At 33.2% G+C, this 20,674-nt stretch overlaps 1 protein-coding gene across 5 annotated transcripts in view; it reads right to left on the bottom strand.

Annotated features, from left to right (window-relative positions):
• The window catches only part of LOC105336574 (uncharacterized), a 231,635-nt gene extending 225,302 nt beyond the window's left edge, over window positions 1–6,333 (bottom strand). The window contains exons 1-4 of one of the 5 annotated variants that reach the window (XM_066075970.1): window positions 6,039–6,333; window positions 5,843–5,899; window positions 5,557–5,680; window positions 2,819–2,909 (exon numbers count right to left, since the gene is read on the bottom strand). In XM_066075970.1, the coding sequence (XP_065932042.1) occupies window positions 2,819–2,909; window positions 5,557–5,632 (167 nt within the window). In that variant the 5' untranslated portion in view covers window positions 5,633–5,680; window positions 5,843–5,899; window positions 6,039–6,333. Of the gene's footprint in view, window positions 1–2,818; window positions 2,910–5,556; window positions 5,681–5,838; window positions 5,900–6,038 lie in introns of all 5 variants that reach the window. The other 4 variants (XM_066075967.1, XM_066075969.1, XM_066075966.1 and 1 more) reach the window with 4 other exon arrangements.
• Between the last annotated feature and the right edge of the window lie 14,341 nt (window positions 6,334–20,674).

Consider the following 20,674-nt stretch of genomic DNA (forward strand, 5'->3'; position numbering starts at 1 on the left):
TATTTGTAAAGAACTTTTAGTTTTTCCTTAAGAAAGATATGGACCGGACACGATTTTTGCACAGACAGACGGACGGTCCGACAAGGTGATTCCTTTATACCCCCTTCCCCCAACTTGTTTGTTTGGGGTAATACAAAATCCTCTACCTAAATGTAAATTTCATGTCTCCAAGGTAGGGATTTTGAATTTATGGCGGGGCCAAACAGTCATATAGTTGTAGGGTTTGGGATTTTACTGCAGGGTGTGGCCAAAATGGTCTTGTATGTTAATGTCTATAGTGTTTAATAAACGTCTGCTGACACAATAGAAGTGACTGCATGTTTGGTAAAAAAAAAATTAAGCTGTCATCTTTAGTTATATTTTATGTCACCTACATGATAGGTAAGGGTTATGGATGGGTGTGTATTTGTCTTATTTTATTCTGCTCTGACAGGAATTTGAATGAAAGAAATGAGTACTAAATTCATATATTTAGCGAAAAATAACTGAAGCTGTCTTTCATTGTTAAGATTGTGAAAACATCTAGAAAGAGTAAGTACAAAGAAAGAGAAAGAACAAGTATTCCTTTTAAAGGAATGATCGGCATGAAATACCATTGGTCAACTCTGTTAATATAATATACGCTTCATGCAGTAAAATATATCACACAGTTTTAATGATTTCCAAAATGGCAAGGCATGAATGAACTTTAAACTTAGTAGGCGAATCATACTTCCGACTAATATTCTTACGCATATGTAAAAAAAAACCCCGTGATTTGAATCTTTATGTATGTAACCCTATAAATATTTTATTTTCAGGGTAAAATGATAAGAGTAACGTTTATAGTAATCTATGTCTAATTATAGATTTAAATAAGGTTGTCATTGCATAGTGAAAAAAATAGTGCAAGGCGCAATGCGTGCGCAAATAGTTAAATTTGCCAGATGCCTCATATGGACACAACTGTGATCGGCCGAAGACGATAACAAAAAGGTGTAACAGATAATGAAGTTACCTTCCCTTGATTTTTCAAAATTGGAGTTCCTTAATGGAATCTTTATTTGCTTGTTCTGGTCTAGTAATTAATTATTTAAAATAATGTAATTTAGAAGTGGTATGATTGACTGGCAAAACAAAAGTGTTTTTAACTTAGTAAGAATACAAATATACTTGCCACTAGAAAACTTATAATTGGCCAGCCAAAATCATTGATACACGAAACACTAAAATCCTTCGGGGATAAATACCAGATGGTGATGAAATGTTAATTAAGAATGAATATTCAAATCCTGGAACATGAGAAGTGAGTAGATGTAGAAGATTTAATTTTTTTTCTCGTTTAAATGTCCTTCATGACGACTGTCTGTCTGACCCCTGGGAATGGGGATAGGAGGTTGTTTTAAATAAAACACGTTTACTAGCCACCTTGTTTTAGTTCATCTTCGAAGACATGCACACATGAAACCTACATATATCTTGAAAGTGAACGAATATGGGGGATTGTTTTCAGTCTTGCATCTTTTCAATATCAAGTCATACACTCTAATATGATCTTGATAAGTTTTTTGCTAAAATTACAGTTTTCCTAGTTCGTTTTGAAAGATTTCAGTCAGAGAGGTGGTCGATGTCTTTATTACAATATTTTTATTCATTTTACTCTGTGTATGGGCTCTGGTACTCAGGCTACCGTTAAGGTCTGTTGCTCTCTGTTTCATCAATGTTCTGTCATATGATATTGTGAAATACTTACATGTAAGTGGCAAAATGAGAAAATGTCAAATGTCTGACAAAACCTAGTATGTTCACACTTTTTTTAATTCCAAATGCATTCACCCTAACTGTAACGAGAAAGCTTACATAGTGTTATTTACAATGTGATGTTGAACATTTTGTATTTACAGCCACCAGGTAAATTCAAAATTTCCAACATGACAGTCCTACTGAGATGTGCCATGGAAAGATTATATTTCATTCGTTTTATGCTTGTTATTAATCTTAATCCATTTGATCTATAATTTATCAATTAAGTTTTTTCATATAAACTCGTGGGATATTATAATGGGGAAAATGCAGAAAATGTCAATTGTCTGACAAAACCTTTATTCACACACTTGCCCATCCCCAATGCCTGCATCATGTATTCACACGGATTTTTTTTCTGTGTTTTGTCTTTTCTAGAATTTTTTTTTTAGAAAAAAATAAACTTTTTAAAAGTTAATTGAGTTGTTTCATTTTACAGGATAAACCAAATGGTAGAAAGGAATTCATCACGCTCCAAAATCCCCTTGTTCTATAAATGCTTCCAAATATTTGATTGTCTTGTTATTAAATCTTTTAAGATTTGTAAAAACAATTCCTTTATGAAAGTGTACCTTCATTCTGGGACAATCAAAATACAATTAATTAAAATTTATATAATTATAATAATATATATTATAATATATAATTGATTAATTAAAATACAATTCAGATACAGATTTTTAAAAAAGTATAATGACAAAGTGTCAGTCTTTAAATACAAAGATGATATTTATTGTTGTTGTGATTTTTGTAGCAAACAATGTTTTCCTAATTTGTCTTAATATATGGTTTCCAAGTATTAGTATTTTCAAATAAAATTTTAAATACTATGTTTACATTCCTATATCGATCCCGATTTGATAATATTGAAAAATAAAACCATTGATAATATGACTATATCAAGTTTAACATGTGAGTTTAAGTTATGATAAATAAAACTTCCTCTGTGAAAATTTTAAAATAATTGATTATTACGATGCAACAAAGTCCTATAGCACAGACTTTGTCCAAGAGTCAAATAAATACAGTAACTTACGTTTGGTATGGATTAGTGTAATCCCCGAACCTGTAAGTCGCTACTGAGGATGGATTTAGATTAATATTTGAGCCACACGAAAGTTGAATGACTGAAAGCAGATGGAAAGAAACACTTAATAATAACTTCATGAGAATTCAAAGGCAGATGAATGTAATACAGTAATACAGTCATGTTACTTAGTTTATTTGAGTTCAAATCGATTAAGTTAATTTACCGAAACCACGAAATGGTACGCGAGTTCAAAAAGTATATACAGTTTAAAAACCGGGATAGATAGATAGATAGATAAATAGATAGATAGATGGACAGACAGACAGGCAGATAGATAGATAGATAGATAGATAGATAGATAGATAGATAGATAGATAGATAGATAGATACATGTAGATAGATAGATAGATAGATATTATAATGGTGATGGAAGAGGGTTGATTAATTGAGGACACATTACTAGTATTGTATCTAGACTACTGTATATTTTGATAATAAAATAGAAAAAAAATTTCAGTGTTGTAAATGTACCATTAGTACCAGACATAACTTAATAGTAGAAAAGTATTCATCAGTTGAGAAAACTAGTATCAATCTATATATTGTAACTCGTGGCCCTAGATTGTTAGTTTCTAATTCAATGTGGCGAAGAAGAGGAGGGGGGCATTAGGATAATTTAGTAGACAATGAATTGTAATACAGTAAAACAGTTATACATGTATAGCTATACAGGAAACATTTCTTAACAAATCAAAGCAGTTTACGACCTTATTTTTCATTAACAAGTGTATTTTATTGAAACATCATCACATTTTAAAAATCAATGTAAAATATTTTGTAAAAAATCGACCGGTGCGTGTTACATGTAGTTTCAATTAATAAAAAAACTGATAATTTGCATTTACGCTGCTGTTGTTGAAATACATAATTGGGGCCAGCTTTGGGCGTGGAAGGCTGTTTTCTTTTCCCCGTTAAAGGCCAAGTTTGTTGTTTTAATAACGCTTACGCTTGAGTGGGTTCATCTCATTGCATTTACCAAGATTTGAAAGTATCTATAATTTAAACAAATCACAGACGTTGTCCTGACATTTTCAGTTTTCGCGAACGTGTTTACATTATTTTGCTTTGCAACAGGTTCTTTACATTACGAACCCAACGGAAATATTACAGAATATTTTCATCTACCAAGCATAATTTCCACTATTTCTTACGGAAACTTATAGTTACTTCATAGCTCTATAGAAACAGCCAGACTGACATCTACACGCCCTATTTATCGATTGGTCGAAATCTACAGAGGTTGAAAGTGACAGGACTGAAATTGACTCGCCCTGTTTGTCGATTGGTCTGAACCTACAGCGACCTTAGTAAAATCCCGGACTGCACGAAATAATAATGACGATGCCAGACTCAAAGTCTCACAGGAGACGATTTGGCTGTTTCTTTTAGCTAACGTACTTTTGCACATTAACAGTAATTTATTGAATTTTACTAACTTTTCATAATCAGTTTATTAATTAGTTAAAGAAAGATGTTAATATAAACAATAGAATGCTTTCTTTGATGATTCATGCGGGTTATGAAGGTAGCGATCATTGCAGGACAAATTTACATTATCTGCGTTATATGCATTGTTACTGCAATGACGTTACCTTCATATCCCGAATGAATCACCAAAGAAAGCATTTTACTGTTTAAATAATTCCATGGGTGGGGAATAAAATAGTTTTTGGATAGCGATATCGCTATTTCCTGCGAAATATAACTGTTTCCGGAAGGGCAATATAACTCTTTCTACACGATAAGGCAAATATCGGAGCACAGGAACAAGATAACCTCATTTATGACATAACAGGACATATCATTCAAAAATAAAATTCAGTTTAATAACAAAAACCACTTCCATGATTTAAAATACTAATCCATCTACATGTAGATTAACGTAACCTTCTCCCCCCATCACCACTTATACCCCTCCATCTATGTATTAAGGAGGTTCACCTCATCACTGGTACATGTAGTAATCAGAGCCGTCTTTACCATCATAGAACTTTCCATTCATAAAATATAACTACAGTCTGCCCCAACATATCTATGCAGCGTATTTGAATGTTTTTAATTAAATATACACACACCTGTGAAGAAGTGCTGTTGAAATCGATGAAGGGAACATATCTAAGATATCTGCATTGATACATTTTTTTTTTACTCGAAGAAAATCTCAGAAACGTAAACAGATTTCTTACAGAGATTTCTCTATTCGGAAGTCACTTGCTTGAAATACCTCGCAAAATTTTTCAACGTTATCATCCTGTTAAAGTTATGTTTGTTGCAAAGTAAAACTTTATTTTCAGCCGTGTTTTAAAACCTGATAAACTGGAGGGGTCGTTTCAAAGGAGAAAGCTTGGAATGTTTTTTCATACTTTTTAAATGAACTTCATTGGAACCCTTGTATTTATAAATTTCAAGTAATTAAAGCTCAATGTAAATCGAACATATCTAGCATAAATATTTAAAATCAAATGAACATGAGGTACATGTACAATCTTGGTTAAAATAATCATCTTAACGCCCTCAAGCTTTTTTTTTTATTTTGACTGAGTATGCATAACCGTGATCTTGGATTTTTCTAGACGAAATATCTTTCAGTTGTATCAATCGAATAATGTACGATTATTTTGTATATTCCTATTTTGAATCTGAGCCCCTCTCTTTCCAAAAACCGATAAAATGCTTAAATTTACCTGCATGACTAGGTCTCCACACCATCGACACAACAACGACGATTTGGAAAGTATACAGAGTGGACACCATTCTCATCCTTAAGGCAGTTGAACCAGACACCGCCTACACTCTCAAGTATACACTCTTAAAAGGACAGTTACGATAACTTTTGGTTAAACATGCAGGTTCACTAGATTACTGTCAACAAAACAACTGAAGTGACATCGAATATGAAAGTACTTAACAAATTAAGTATATAATACTTGTAAAGAGTGATAAATGACACATTAAAAAAAACCTACATACAGTGTTGATCACAACGAAGTTGTTCGTGGTCGTCAAAGATGAAATATGACACAATGGCTATAAATTGAAAAGAAAGTAAAAAGTAACAGTGTGGTATTTACCTGAGACTTTTTTCTCATTATTAACTCGTGCATAACAACAATAAATACATATTGGGCAAAAACTGCCGTCAATAACTTTAAAAAATTGAAACTACCTGTTCAAAATTCAGACAAAAAGCAGGATTAATCGAGCATTCAGTTTTAGGTTAACCTTCACACCAACTATGTAAATTAAGTATGCTTACGTAATTATTGCACTGCATTGTATTAAACAGAGCAAACATCTGTGTGATGACACGAGTATACACACTGTCAGGGATGTGGAAAACTATCGACACACCATTAAAAGGCCAGCTACATGACCTCGTATCAACAAAATAATTGAAAATAATGCCTTGCTCATATTTCTGCGGGAGTCGTGTCGCTTATCTGTCTTGATCTTTATTAGGGAGTTATCGTTCGTAACACGAGTTATCTCTCCATTAGAGCAGGTATAGCGCTATCTAACCAGTATAAACAAATGGTTCAAATAAACATTTTTTGTTTTGTTTAATCGGTTATTGATGTAAATTGTCAATGTAGAAAGACGATTGTGCAATTAAAGGATGCTGTTATATTAAAATACTAAAAAAAACAACAGTAGAGAGATTTGATGAGCGCACATAATTGTACCATATCCAGGCACATACCATTGTTTTTGGAAGTGGATTGGGAGGGGATAGGGCATCTTTGCTAGCCAAGTGTCCGATTCGTTTTTCTCATCTCATGAGAATATGAGACACATGGTTAGCGAAGATGAGAAAAACGAATCAGACACTTGGCTAGCGAAGATGGGGGGAGGGGCTCATAAAAAAAAATTGACAAACCAACAAATTTAAAAAGAAAAAAGAAAAAAAAAGAAAATTAAGACTTCTCTAATCGTGAAAATCCTAATCCGTGTGGATGGGGGTGGGGGTGTAGTGTACTTCACTGTACTGCATACTTTAAGTCATAACATCATAACATAATTTCCTTCTTTTCACAGATTCACAATTTTTTTACTTGCTCCGAAAAAGTGTGGGGGGGGGGGGGGGGGGGGGACTTCATGTTTATTTACTTTTATATATGTAAATTTATGAAAGATAACTCCTGCAAGAAGAAGTTGGGAGGTTGCCCCCCCCCCCCCCCATTAATGCCACGCGCCTTCCATCTACCAATAAATGATTCAGTTGCTGTCGGTGAAGTGCGTGCTCTCAGGAGAGCGCTTCTGATACATGTACATTTTATTATACAGAGAAGTAGACATGCAAAGCAATCCTAAAGACATGGATGCTTTTGTCTGTCCACCTATTAAAAAAGAATATTTCAATTTATCAGTAGGTCGAAGAACAAAGATAGGCATTATACATACCTGTACGTACGTACGTATCTGCATTGATCATTGGCGGACCTTTCTATACTTCCTCTTGATGGATTTCATTTAGATTAATGAATGACTAATTTCAATATCATCATCATAAGAATTTAAGAGATAATAGATAAAAACATATGCAACCTAGCTTTTGCGCAATTTTCGCAAACACCGCTTGCAATCCTGTTTCCATTTAAAGTTGCGTTCCGATTTTGATCGATAACATTCACGTTTATATTTATATATGTAGTTCTTTCCATTCTTAATTTTTCATGAAAAGTGTATTCCCTAAAATGGTGTTTACTATAGATGGTACGTGAATAAAGTACAAATCAATTATATAAAGGGCACTGAGATAAATGATAAAAGTAATAAAGGTACTAAAAGTAAAACAAACTACAAAAAATGTGTTTAAGCCGTCTCTTCAAAGACTTAAAAGAAAAAGGATCTCTTATCTTAAGCCAAAGACAAATTCTAATTTCGATGAAATCTATACGTTAAAGCACTTATATAACGAATCTGTTTTGTTGAGAAATTCAAATGATTGTCATTTATTAAACATCCTGCATGACAGGTACAGTTGCTTGAATTGATGACCGTCGGTGCCTGGTAAGATACGAATACCCACTGCGTGTATACATATTTTTTTTTCATGAAAGCATGGCATTTCCAACGAATGCATCTCAACAGGCTGGCGCAAACATCGTATTTTGAAAGAGTGTGCGGGGGGGGGGGGGGGGTGGGTGGGTGGAAGAGCAGACCGCCAGAAAAATAAGACGAAAAACAATTAATCAATTCACAAATTACCGAAATCCCAGTCTGTGAAGTGGGGGGGGGGGGGGGGGGGGTGTGTGTCTCGTATATATGTATCAGAATTAATAAGATTTATTCACATACAGAATAAATCCGATTATTAAAGTAACTGCTCACACCGCATTTACCCTGAATCCGCTCCTTAAGATCAGTGTTAAAAAACTTCGGGAAAAACAAATGCATCATAGTATATGTGACGTCAATCAACCTTAGTTGTGACGTCATATCGTCTACCGTTAGTATAGTTTTATGTACTGTCAGATTTGCATTGTCCATCCTGTTAGAAAAACAACGTGTTTGTGAAAATGAGCCAAGGCAGCCGTCGCATAAAGAGAAAGAGTTGACTGGGGAAAAAAAAGCTGGTGGTGAGAGCTCGCCGCCCAGGAATCAAGAGGAAGAGAACCTCGGACGCCACCGCATTAGCACCAACTGAATTGGAATCAAAAAATGAAGTTCCTTCCCTGGATGAAGTTGTGTCGTCCTTGTCATCCCAAATCTTACCTGTGCTGGAACAAAAAATTGAGACGATTATCTCCAGGGGGTCCGAGGCAAAAGAAACAGAAAACAATGAAGGTACAAGTAACTGCTCTTACATCAATCAAGACTTGAATGTTGAATCCGATGTTTTTACATGTAATTCATTATCAATTACAAGTGCTAATGATGAATTAGGTGTTCACGTACCACAAGCAACGAAACAAAAATAAATGAATGGCGAATTTGTTGAGCTACATTGTTTATTGTACAGATATACAGATAATGAATACCAAAATGAAAACAAAATCACTTTTACAAACGGGCAATTTACTGTAAAGCCGTTAGGTCATTCAAAAATCAACGACATTCAAACTTCGCTGGCCCCTTTTTTTTTATTTTTTCAAGTGTGTATTTATGTTCTCATTCAGATCAAGCACAGCAGTTGTTGAAATACATGTCAATTATTAAACCTGCTGCTAGTCGTTGTTATGGATTTGGGTGGAGAGAATATGATACTAGGCAGTTCCTGATGAAAAAAGCAAAAAATACAACGATTACTTGGAATCATATTGACCAAGAATTGTGGTTACTTTTTGTAAACGGCAATCATAAACAAACATGGTCCAACCAAAATCAGAACACTTTTTCTAAGTCACAGAAAATGTGTTTTGATTTTAACAACACAGGGTATTGTGGTCGTCAACACTGTCAATATTCGCACAGTTATTTAAGTGTTTGCTGGTGCTAATGCTAAAACTTGCGGCTTATTAATGAATTCTTTTCAAAATACATGTAATTATTTTGGTATCCCTCTTGCAGATGACAAAACAATGGTTTCCTGTACAAAAATACTGTTTTAAGGCATTATAATTGACACTGAAAAATGGTAATAAAAATACCAGATGATAAAACATCAGTCCTCAAAGAAACACTTGTCACGTTGTTATGTAAAGAAAAAGTGACCTTGCGCGAATTACAGTCGTTAGTTGGGTCACTAAATTTTTGCGCTAAGGCAATACCAGCAGCGAGGGCATTTAGTCGTCGATTTTGCGATTCTATGTGCTCAGTCACAAAACCTTTACATCACATTAGGTTAACAGCAGGTATGAAAAGTGACATAAGAGTTTGGTTGAATTTCATAGAACAGTTCAATGGAACATTAAATTTTATGGAATTAAACTGGTCTTCGAATGAGGATCTACATTTATATACAGATAGTGCGGGTAATAAAAATCTAGGTTGTGATGTTTATTTACAAGGCCACTGGGCTTACTTTGGTTGGCCAGAAAAGTGGCAGAGTTCTTCTTTAATGACTGATATTACTTTCTTAGAGCTAGTGCCTATAGTTTTAGCTATGTGCCTTTTTAAAACACAATTTTGTGATAGGAAAATTACTTTTTCATACTGACAACAAGGCGCTAGTTGAAATTCTTAATAAAAAGTCATCAAAATCAAAACAAGTGATGCAATTGGTTCGCCCTTTAATTTTAGTGGCAATGCTAAACAATATTCATTTCAAAGCATTTCACATTGAAGGTTATAAGAATTCAATAGCAGATTCTATTTCTCGAAAACAGTGGGAAAAGTTTTGGACACTTGTTCCGGAAGCAGACGTAAACCCGTTGACAATTCCAGAAGATTGTATCCGAGATGAAATTGAGCACTTAACACTCAGTTCCATAGCCCCTAATACAAAGATGGTGTATTCAAACGGTTTGAATGCGTTTAACAATTTTAGAAATCAATATAATTTAGAGTCAATTTGGCATCCCCCTATTGACCAATTATGTACATTTGTTGTTCATTTGTCTCTTAGAAATACATCCCACAGTACAGTTTCTTGTTATTTATCTGCTGTGGGCTTTCAGTGTAAATTAATGGATGTAATGGACACAACACAAATTTTTTTATTGAGAAAAATGCTGGAAGGTATCAAAAGAACTAAGGGGAAAAAAGACTGTCGGCTTCCGATTACAAAAGATTTGTTATGTAAAATTATTACTACAACGTCGGCAATTTGCAATACCGATTTTGAAGCCAGTTTGTTTTCGGCGTCATTTCCTTTAGCTTATTATGCCTTTTTAGAGTTGATGAATTTACTTATAGCAACGATAATCAATCGCATCACATCATTTCTTTACATGATATTAAGCTTACCAAGTTTTGTAAATCAAAGGAAATGGCTATTGAGTTAACTATACCAAGCTCTAAAGCTGATCAACTGGGCAAGGGTTGCAAACTGTTTATTGCACAGACCAAGGATTCTGTCTGTCCTGTTAATCTTATTACAAAATACATGGCAGTTCGTCCAAAAGGAAACGGTCAATCTTTTATACATTTTGATACCAGTCCCCTCACGCTTTATCAATTTGTTTCAGTATTAAACAAAATTTTGAAATTAATTGGTTTGCCTAAATCCACTTATAAGTCTCATTCTTTTAGAATTGGGGCAGCTTCAGACAGTTTGAATATGGGAATTTCAGAATTAGAAATTAAAAGGAAGGGTAGGTGGAATTTGGAATTTTATAAGCGTTACATTAGAAATTGAATTTTTAATTTATCTTTTATTTTAGATCAAGAAAACCTGGTGTGGGTAATCGGCTCTTCCATCATAAAGTGGGCTTTTTTCCGAGCCAGGAGATCTTTGTTTAGAGCTGACCTGAGCATTAAACGTTTTAATGGGAGAATATTTTGGCAGGGGAAGGGAGGTATGTCATGGAAGGATTTGTTTCCAAAGGTCAAACTTCTCAAAAATACGAACAAACTCCAAACATTTTAATAATACATTGTGGGGGAAATGACATCCGGAAAATCAAAATTAAAAATATTAGAGAAACTATGAAAATAACATACTACAAGCTAAAGAGTCTGTTACCAAACACTAGGTTTTGTTGGTCAAGCATTCTGCCAAGAACAAATTGGAGATATAGTAAAAACACTAAAGCTTTGAATTTTGCCGTAAAAAGAATAAACAGTTACATGTGTAACCTATTCAAGGTCAATGGGGATAGTTTCATCCAACATCCACAAATTTCATGGAATTTGAAAAATCTCTCTATGAAGGATGGTGTACATCCGTCTCAGCGTGGGAATGATTTATTTTTGCACAATGTCCAAGAACATTTGGATAATTTATTGAATAAAAATAATGTTTGGCGAGAGTGGGCCACGCCCATGGCCTGAAGCAACGCTCCCCCAATTTTTTTGGCGGTGGTTGTCCATAAAAGAATTTATGTCCAACCATGTGGCGTATATTGCGTTGCTTCATACTATTAAAACAAGATTTTGCTGAGTATCTGTTCACCCAGTACCAGCAAATCTAAGAATACAAGGCCATGTATAATGTAATGTAATGTATTGTAATGTACTGTCATTATAATGATAATGAAAGATTCGCCTTTGGGCAAATCTTAAAGACGTAATGTTTAATGGAGGTCTAATATTTGAATTAGTCTTCACGAACAATTTAATGTAATGGTATGGACAATTAATGTAATGTAATGTTTTATAATGATAATGAATGTTCAATGATTTACATTCATTTAACTATTTCATTGAAATATAATGTAATGTCATTTATAACTATATTGTATTGGGGCCATCCTTCTGTGTAAGGTGGTCCAAATTTAGGCCGTGGCCTCTCTCGCCAACAATAAACTAATATATAACTTTATTTACTTTCGTTGTCTTTAATAATTATATATATATATATGCATACTTTCCAATAGGCATATATTGTTTTTGCACTGTAGAGAAAAATATGGACAGTTCGTGAAGAATTTATATTTCTATATTTGATTTCTATAGAAAAAGGTCGATTTTCAACTCCAGCCCTCTCTAATATTTATAATTAACATCATTCATTTCTGCGTAACAGATGGGTTCATTTTATCAGAGAAACCACTATACCACCATCCATTCGTTAGCTCACAAAAGGAGTAATTGTCCCAAAAATAAGAATCCAAATGTCTTTCACTCGAAATGTTTGCCGATTAAGCAAAACTATGCACATCACATTATACATTGTAATCAAACGCATTCTTCGCATTCATTTTAATTTTTTTAAGATAACTTTTGATGTTTTCTGTTTGGTAATTTAAATATTATCAAATGTTTTTGCTGTAAGAAAATTCGTTATTAATTAACGTCGTATATGTAAACTCCCGCACTGCTTACTCATCTTCAACTATGCGGAAGTACTGCATACCTGCTATGAGGGGAAGATAATTCTTTCAGTAACGATAACTCTAGTTTATGGGAAGACCGAATAATAGACCGTGTGGAACGTGTTCTACGCCCATCCAAATTCATTTAAACAGAAAACGAACACCTAAGAATTCAAAGCGAAATAAGAAATTAAAAAACCAAAAAATATTTAAGGTACATTGCATAACAAATCACAATAGTTACAAGAAACACCTATTAACATTTTTGATGATTCAATTTATTTAACAACAATGAGGCAAGTTCCTTTTACGGACATTATTCATATAATTACGGAAATATTTCAAAACCATTAGAGACAACAAGAAAAAAAACCTTTTCATTACTACTGGTATTATGAATTAAACATGACGTATATATATATATATATATATATATATATATATATATATATATATATATATATATATGATGTATTCACCCGAATTTTTTTTTACACAATAATGTATCTTAAAAAACAAAAGAAAAGCAGTGACAGTCAATGTGACAGCAAACCTGGTTTTCTTTTGTGTGAATAGTATCCATTACAAAATTGTAAACCCTGATTTGAAAAACACTACCTTTCCAACGAAATGAGTTCGCTACATATGCAATATTTTACTAAAAATGAGTAAGTTCAACAGCTGGTATTTTTGCATAAATTAATAGAAATCGAAATTCAAGTAATATGCGCATCTCTGATGCACATACAATTGATCTGCAAACAAAAATTCCTATTTTGTAAACTGTAGGAGAAGTTATCTATACATTATGAATACCATACGCGTATCATATGTACAATATTATGCCAAAAAATTACAAGTTCAACAGCTGGGGTTTTTAAAAATCAAAATCCAAGTAATATGCGGATCTCTGCTATATGTACAGTTGATCAAAACAAAGACTTACAAAATGTACCATCTTGAAAACTGTAAGAGGAGTTACACTTTATCGGTACAATAGGGGTACTCTTTCGACATCCGCCCGCCAACCATTTTCACAATTATAATTACCAGATTTTTTTTCTTTGAAAAACCAGGTTAAAAAAAAGAGTTGTCACTGAATGAAATGAATTCTTATCGACCGCTTTTGAAACCGAACTTGACAAGACCAAGCTTTCCAACAAATCGAATTTGGGAAGACATCCTCACAACCTCAGGGGTCTGGAGTTCAATCGTGGCCGTTGGATCCCAGTCAAACTTGATTGAAATTCTGCGGGTTGACTGCAGCGACCTCTTTCAGGGATTATTACAAATCGTAAATTAATCAAATTAGGCCTTACAAATACTCTTTTGGTGTTATAGTCAAGATGATGGATTTAGAAGTTGTAAACAGAGTTTGTTGTAAATTCGGCGTTAAATTAAAATCACTGAGCGGTCAACAATTTTCAGCGATTAGTGCGCTGTAGAGAAAAAAACACATTTGTAGGAACAAAGATGGTAAGTTCATGGAAAATCCCTGGTGTATGAAGGCTCGCCAATTGTTCTAGGAGAGTGTGATTGCTCTGTATATTTTAAAGGGGGTTAATACATTAACAAGAAGGGGAATTTCGAGAATGGTTTGCACATATGTAAGAGACGCAATCTTTATACATTGGAGTCCTCTTTCTGGCGCTTACGGCTACATCTACTCCACACACAGGCGCCAAAGTATGAAGTATGGTTTTCGTAATCCATCTTGTGTAAATCTAGACAATCCCAACAGATCAAACATACAATTAAATGTACTAAAAGTTAAGCAAAATGCTGATTTAGAACTTAACTAATATTGAAGTGTATTGATTTGTTGATGAGATAGGAAGGAAAGTGTGAGCGAAATTTAAATTACGGTATAAAAACATAATTTGCAAACCATTATCAATATTTATACAAGATGTAGTCTCGGAACATAAACCCCAACAAAAACGTTCTTTAAAAAATTTTGTTTTGAAGATAAAGCAATCTTTATAGCTTTAATGGGATAGGTTCTTCGGACCATTAAGTTAAATGCAATTTGCGTTTCATTTGCAGGATTTTTTTCGCACATAGATGATTACTTAAGCCGACTTAAACATTTAATTTTTTTTATAGCATCTTTAATGATATGCAACATTTGATTTTATTGCATTTAAATTGACTTTCTAGAATAGGAATTCTTGCTATAGGGTTTAACTGAGCCACATCCTATTCCTATAAATATAAAATGTATATAAATTAGCCTTCAATCGATCATTTAACGGTTACATTTCACCCCGTCCACTTTTTGGGCAGCATCAGTCAAATTAGCGTTTGGTATTTTGCATGGCAAATTTGAGTGGCAAATGTGTTATACCTGTGTGTTAGATGGGCTGTTAAGGTATCCCACTCCTCAATGTTCTTGTATCAAGAATTTCTTGAGAAGTATTCTATTGAAATCTGTAGACAAAACACACTTAAATAATACAAAGATAATGGGAGGTCAGTGTTCATCCCTCTGAGTTATGGTCAATTAAATTTGACCTTTTTGCACCTTAAATGCGATTTCAGCCTGATTAGGATTTGTTGTCAGAATTTTTAATTAAGCAAACTCTTTTCTTAAAATGTTGTTTTTAATTATGTACAATGGTCACACTGAATAGAGGGATTACGAAAAAAAAAATTTGCACGAAGCTGCATAAATGTTTGTATGACCTTTTTGCACTTAAAATAGACAATTTTTATAATAGTTACAATTTGATTTGAAATAAAAAAATATTTTGAATATCAAGAATTTTAGAAGATTAATCCAGTTTGCCTACATATGTATTCAGTATCATTTTGACATAATAAAACATGGGGGTCAGTGATTTCAAATTTTAGATACATGGCTTCAAAGGTAAAATTATTGAAAAATTTGGCTTAAAAAAATTCAGACATTTTCTATATATTTGCATGATTTTATGCTAAACGTCTATCATTCTCTCAAAATTTAGTTTAGTACAAGTCATAGAGAGCCTATAGAACATGTCACAAACCTATCAAATGTTAAAAATGAGAATAATGAATAAAGTATAATAAAAAGAAAAGTATATTGAAAATTCATAAAATTGCTTGTTTCTGTCATTTTCGACTAAAAAACCTTCCGCACGAGAAAATAGTTCCCCCCAAAACTTGTTCGTTTCTTGAATTCAAATGGATTTTCTTTTCGAATGTTGTGTAATTATGAAATGACGATCTTTTTGTGAGGTTTAAATTAATAAAATCATATTCATTTAAAATATAATGAACATCTGCGCAATGAAATCAAAACATGAGGAGTGATATACCTTAAGAAACTTCAGTTGTTATTCAAATCTTATTTGACTAGAAAGTGAATTACTCGCACACTAGTATTAGATTTCATTGTTTAACGAATCGGGTCATTAAATGGGTGTTAGGGTGAGTAACCTTTGAAGACCTGAAATTACCTATTACCGGGTGATATGAAGAACATTAACCTTATTACCTTAACATGAGTTTTCTCTGTATCATAGCTGCAGATGCAGTAGGGTACAAAGGGTACAAGAGCATTCTGCATTCTGATATGCTGGGATAGGGGTCTGTATTATGTTTTTGCTGTCAACGGTTTACATGGAGTTAACTCTTTAGTTTAAAAATCTCGACATTTTTTAAAATCTTTTTATTATTCCTCTCGAAGAGATAAGTCGCGATAGCAGGTTTAAGCCACCCCCTTTCCTTGCCATTTCACTTTAAATACCAGACTGCTTTATGATGTGAATATCTCACATTTTCCCCGACTTCTAACACTTGCTCTTCCAATTGATTGACTGCTCATTATTTTTTGTGTTGGTAGAAAGTTTAAAAATCATTTTCCATTTCTGAAGCATTTGATTTTATCAAAACTAGTTTTTACTATCAAGGGTATTACAACAAATAGTCAAGGGTTAAAATACATGTATTTTTAAATTGTTATTTCATCTACCGTTCCAATTTTTCACTTGCACCAATCGAAGCCTTTGTTGCGGTCCATTCCATATAAATAAACACAGAACTTGAACCCCCCCCCCCCCCCGAAAACAAGAGGCCCGTGGGCTACATTGCTCACCTGAGCTACAATACGCATGATTAAATAAGCTATGGAGTCATATACAAAATATCCGGACAATGTAGTATAATACCCTGGATAATATATTGTTAATAATGTAAGACTCTTTTCTGACAGGATTATTTTATAGTCATATCACATACTGAGCATTGCTGCCAGGGTTGCAAATAAACACTCGTCCACTCGCAAATGCAAGTAATTTTAACTTTGGGCGACTTTAACTTAAAAGTGTAAATTTTATCGGCACTTATCCGGAAATCGATTTGGTTTTACTCTTAATATATGCACTTTCGTTTTCATTGCTTCCGTTTTAACAAACTTTTAAAAGACTCTGATGCGTATCTTTGAGGTCATGAGTATTATTGAAGGTCAAAATACGGAATTACATACAAAACACCAAATAGAAATGAATATTTTGATGGTTATGAAAGGAAGGGAGCAAGAACATGTTTACTAAAATCTACTGAGAATCGGCCCTGGCTGGTAAATACGATTAATTGGATGACTTGCAAATAATGTTGGAAACATAGAACAAACAAGGACGACATAAAATCAAAATGCATAAATGCCTGAAAAACTATTTTTCATAAATTAGGATACATTTAACTTTGAATCCCTTGGGAGACCCAAGAATCATCTAGAACAAAAGTCTACACAATTTTACAGAATCTAAAAATTTTGAAAGAAATGCTTGCATATAAATAAAACTCTATATCATAACATTTCCTACTCCTGAAGATTATGATTTAAACGAATTTAAATTTACACTTTCTGATATAAAAAATATTGCTTTCACTGAAGTTACAGCGTTTCTGGCAAATCGGTTTTTAGAAGATTTTTCTATATATATTCCTTATGAAAAATTCATGGTCCCCGTGGGTTGAGTAGGGCCACAATATGGTGAGGGGGGGGGGGGGGGGACTTTACATTAGAATAGAGAAAAATCTTTTAAAAACCGATTGGCCCGAAAAAGGGGAACTTGTGTGGAAGCATCCCCAGGTAGGTTGATTCAGGATGATGACTGGTGTAGGGTGGGGCCACAATAGGAAGATCGAATTTTATATTAGAATATAGAGGGGAAATTTTTTTAAAAAAATCTTCTTCTCAAAAACCAATAAACTAGAAAAGCTGAAACTTGTGTAAAAGTATCCTCAGGTAGAGTTGATTTAATTTTGTTCAAATCATGATCTTCGTAGGTTGGGTAGGGCCACGATAGGGGTCGAATTTTAACCAATTTCCGTTAAAAAAGAGGGAATCATATTTACTGGATGTAGATATACATGTAAAATTAAAATACTGAAAGATAGTAACCTACCTTGTATTGATGTTTCGATTCATTATTGACAACCATAAAAGAGACTTCAACTTATAATTATATGTAATTTAAAGCCATTTACAATTCATGCAAACAAAATTAGATGGCAAAGAACGTGTGTTTATTAGACATTTAAGTCCACAAGAGACGAGTGTCTATCTTATAAAAGGTTTTGATCAATATTGAGGCACCTGAAATTCTAAACTTTGAACCTAAAATACCCAAACAATTTATTTGTTGTTTGAAAATTGCATAATAATTCCGACGACAATGGTTTATAATAGCCAACAAATAAAACTAAATTTGATAATAAAAATTAAATTGATGTATCAAGAATGTGTTCAGAAATGAATTAGCTAAACTTCACTTGAGAAATACAAATATGTTAAAGTCAATTGAATTCTGAGTAGGTAAAATAATTCATGTTCTTTATATATCTAAAAGATAGAGAAATCATATTCCTTTGAAGAACTGTTAAAAATGAAATGACTATCATTTTATTTGAACAATTAAATTTTTGCAATCTCCCCTACGCTCTTGTGAAATGCTTCAAAATGGGATTGATTTTTAACGGAATTTTAAAAAAAAAAATGTTCTCAGTACTTAAGAGACACTTAGTAGTGAAATACATTTAAACACAAGTTTGATTATTTAGACACTTTCTGTAATATGTATTTAATATGCTTTAAGCTGCTTTTATGAAGTTGAAATATGTCGCCTACTTAAACCTATAAGTTCATGTCAACCATCGGCCGTGATTAAATAAAAAAAAACCTTTAGTTGTGCATAAAAATTATATAACAAAAGAAAATGATCTTTTATTTCCTGCGTGTATCTTTACAATTGACTAAGAATTAGAAATACCAACAAAAAAAAGACACCGTAAACATTTTAACAAAAGATGACAATTTGAAAAATTGCAGTTTAAACAGCAGATACATATACTTGATTTAAAGTCACTCCAACTCCTTCACTTACGATTAAAGGGGCATGGTCACGATTTCGGTCAAATTCTTCTTTTCTGATTTTATTATTCACAATGCTTTAAAAATGCATTTCTTTCTGATCAAATGAATTTTGAGAGTCAGTCGTAGAGTTATAAGCAAGAAACAGGGCTCACAATTCTTTGTTATTGTAAACAAGGCTCGTGCCCTGTTTTTGTTTACATAAGATAAATATGCCAATAAAAATCTTTTTCAAGCTGATCTGTCTATCTCCTTATTCATTTCAAGAATAAATAAACAGTTCCTAACGCTTAACACATTCATTTTATGTCTAAAAACTGAAATGTTCACTTCAACATTCAAATTGTAAACAAAAGCTTTGTTTACATAACAAAGAATGGAAAGCTCTGTAACACGCTTATAACTCAAAGAATGACATTTAAGCTTTGGTTGCGTACTAAAAATGCCTTACTAAAGAATTGTAAAAATTAAAATCGAAAAAATTAATTTTGACCAAAATCGTGACCATGCCCCTTTAAAGGAAAGGGGATAATATCCTTTTTTCGACATTTAAAAACAAGATGTCCACATGCCTTAACGGTCATCTATCATAGCCCGTAATTGGACTTGTCTGGGAGTGTCATGTTTGCTTTTTAAGCTTTCTTTTTTTTTGGAGTCTTGGCCTTTATCCGAGACTCATCTTACTAGCTCACCCGCTTTATGCTTTGATGTTTGCAAACATAAATTGAGAGGGGGAGATAGAGAGAGAGTCGATGGAATCTCGAATTGTCTATATCCTCTCTCTCCAGGGGCCGAAGATTGTAAAATTCTAATTTAAAAAAACCCAGCAAATCTTTAATGGTTAATTGTCAGTGAGTAAAATGAAAGTCTGTTTTTTTTTGTTATGGTTTGCTGAATTGATTTGAAACTAGCTGTGATGCTATGTAATGAAAAGTTAGAAAAAGTGCGAGTTTTATTAAGATTCATCAAACAATAAAGAAATTAATTTCAAGAGGCCCATGGGCCACAACGCTCACCCCAGCAACAATAGGCATGAAATTAGCTTAATGGAGTCATATAGAAAATATCTGGACAATGTGGCACATGGATTTATAAACAAAAGTCCATTTTTCCCCTGGATATTCTTATGTTCATAATCAAATCTTTTTTCTTACAGAATGATTTCATAGTCATATCGCATGTTGAGCATTGCAGTTCTATAAAAGTTCTATAAAAGATCCGAAACAATTGTTTATATATGGGTTATTAAACCTACATCAAACCCCTTGTGGGGCATAATCATCGTCCAGGGGCCAGAATCTAAACAGTTTTAAAGAATCAGCAATACGTCAAACTGCTTATATGTACGTAAACCCACCTATGATAACATCAGTTTTTGGAAAAAATTAAAATGTTCTCCTTTGTACAATTTGATCTGGCCTCACCCTACTCCTCATGATTTTGATTTTAACAAATTTTAATCTAAACTATCTGAAATTGCTTTCACTAAAGTAACAGCTATTTTTTTTAGTTTTAATAATTTTTCTCTATATATTTCTATGTAAACCCTCCCCCTGTTTTGACTCCATTTTTACCCCCTGGGATCAT

Source organism: Magallana gigas, chromosome 2 (assembly GCF_963853765.1).
Source record: "Magallana gigas chromosome 2, xbMagGiga1.1, whole genome shotgun sequence".
Lineage (NCBI taxonomy): Eukaryota > Metazoa > Mollusca > Bivalvia > Ostreida > Ostreidae > Magallana > Magallana gigas.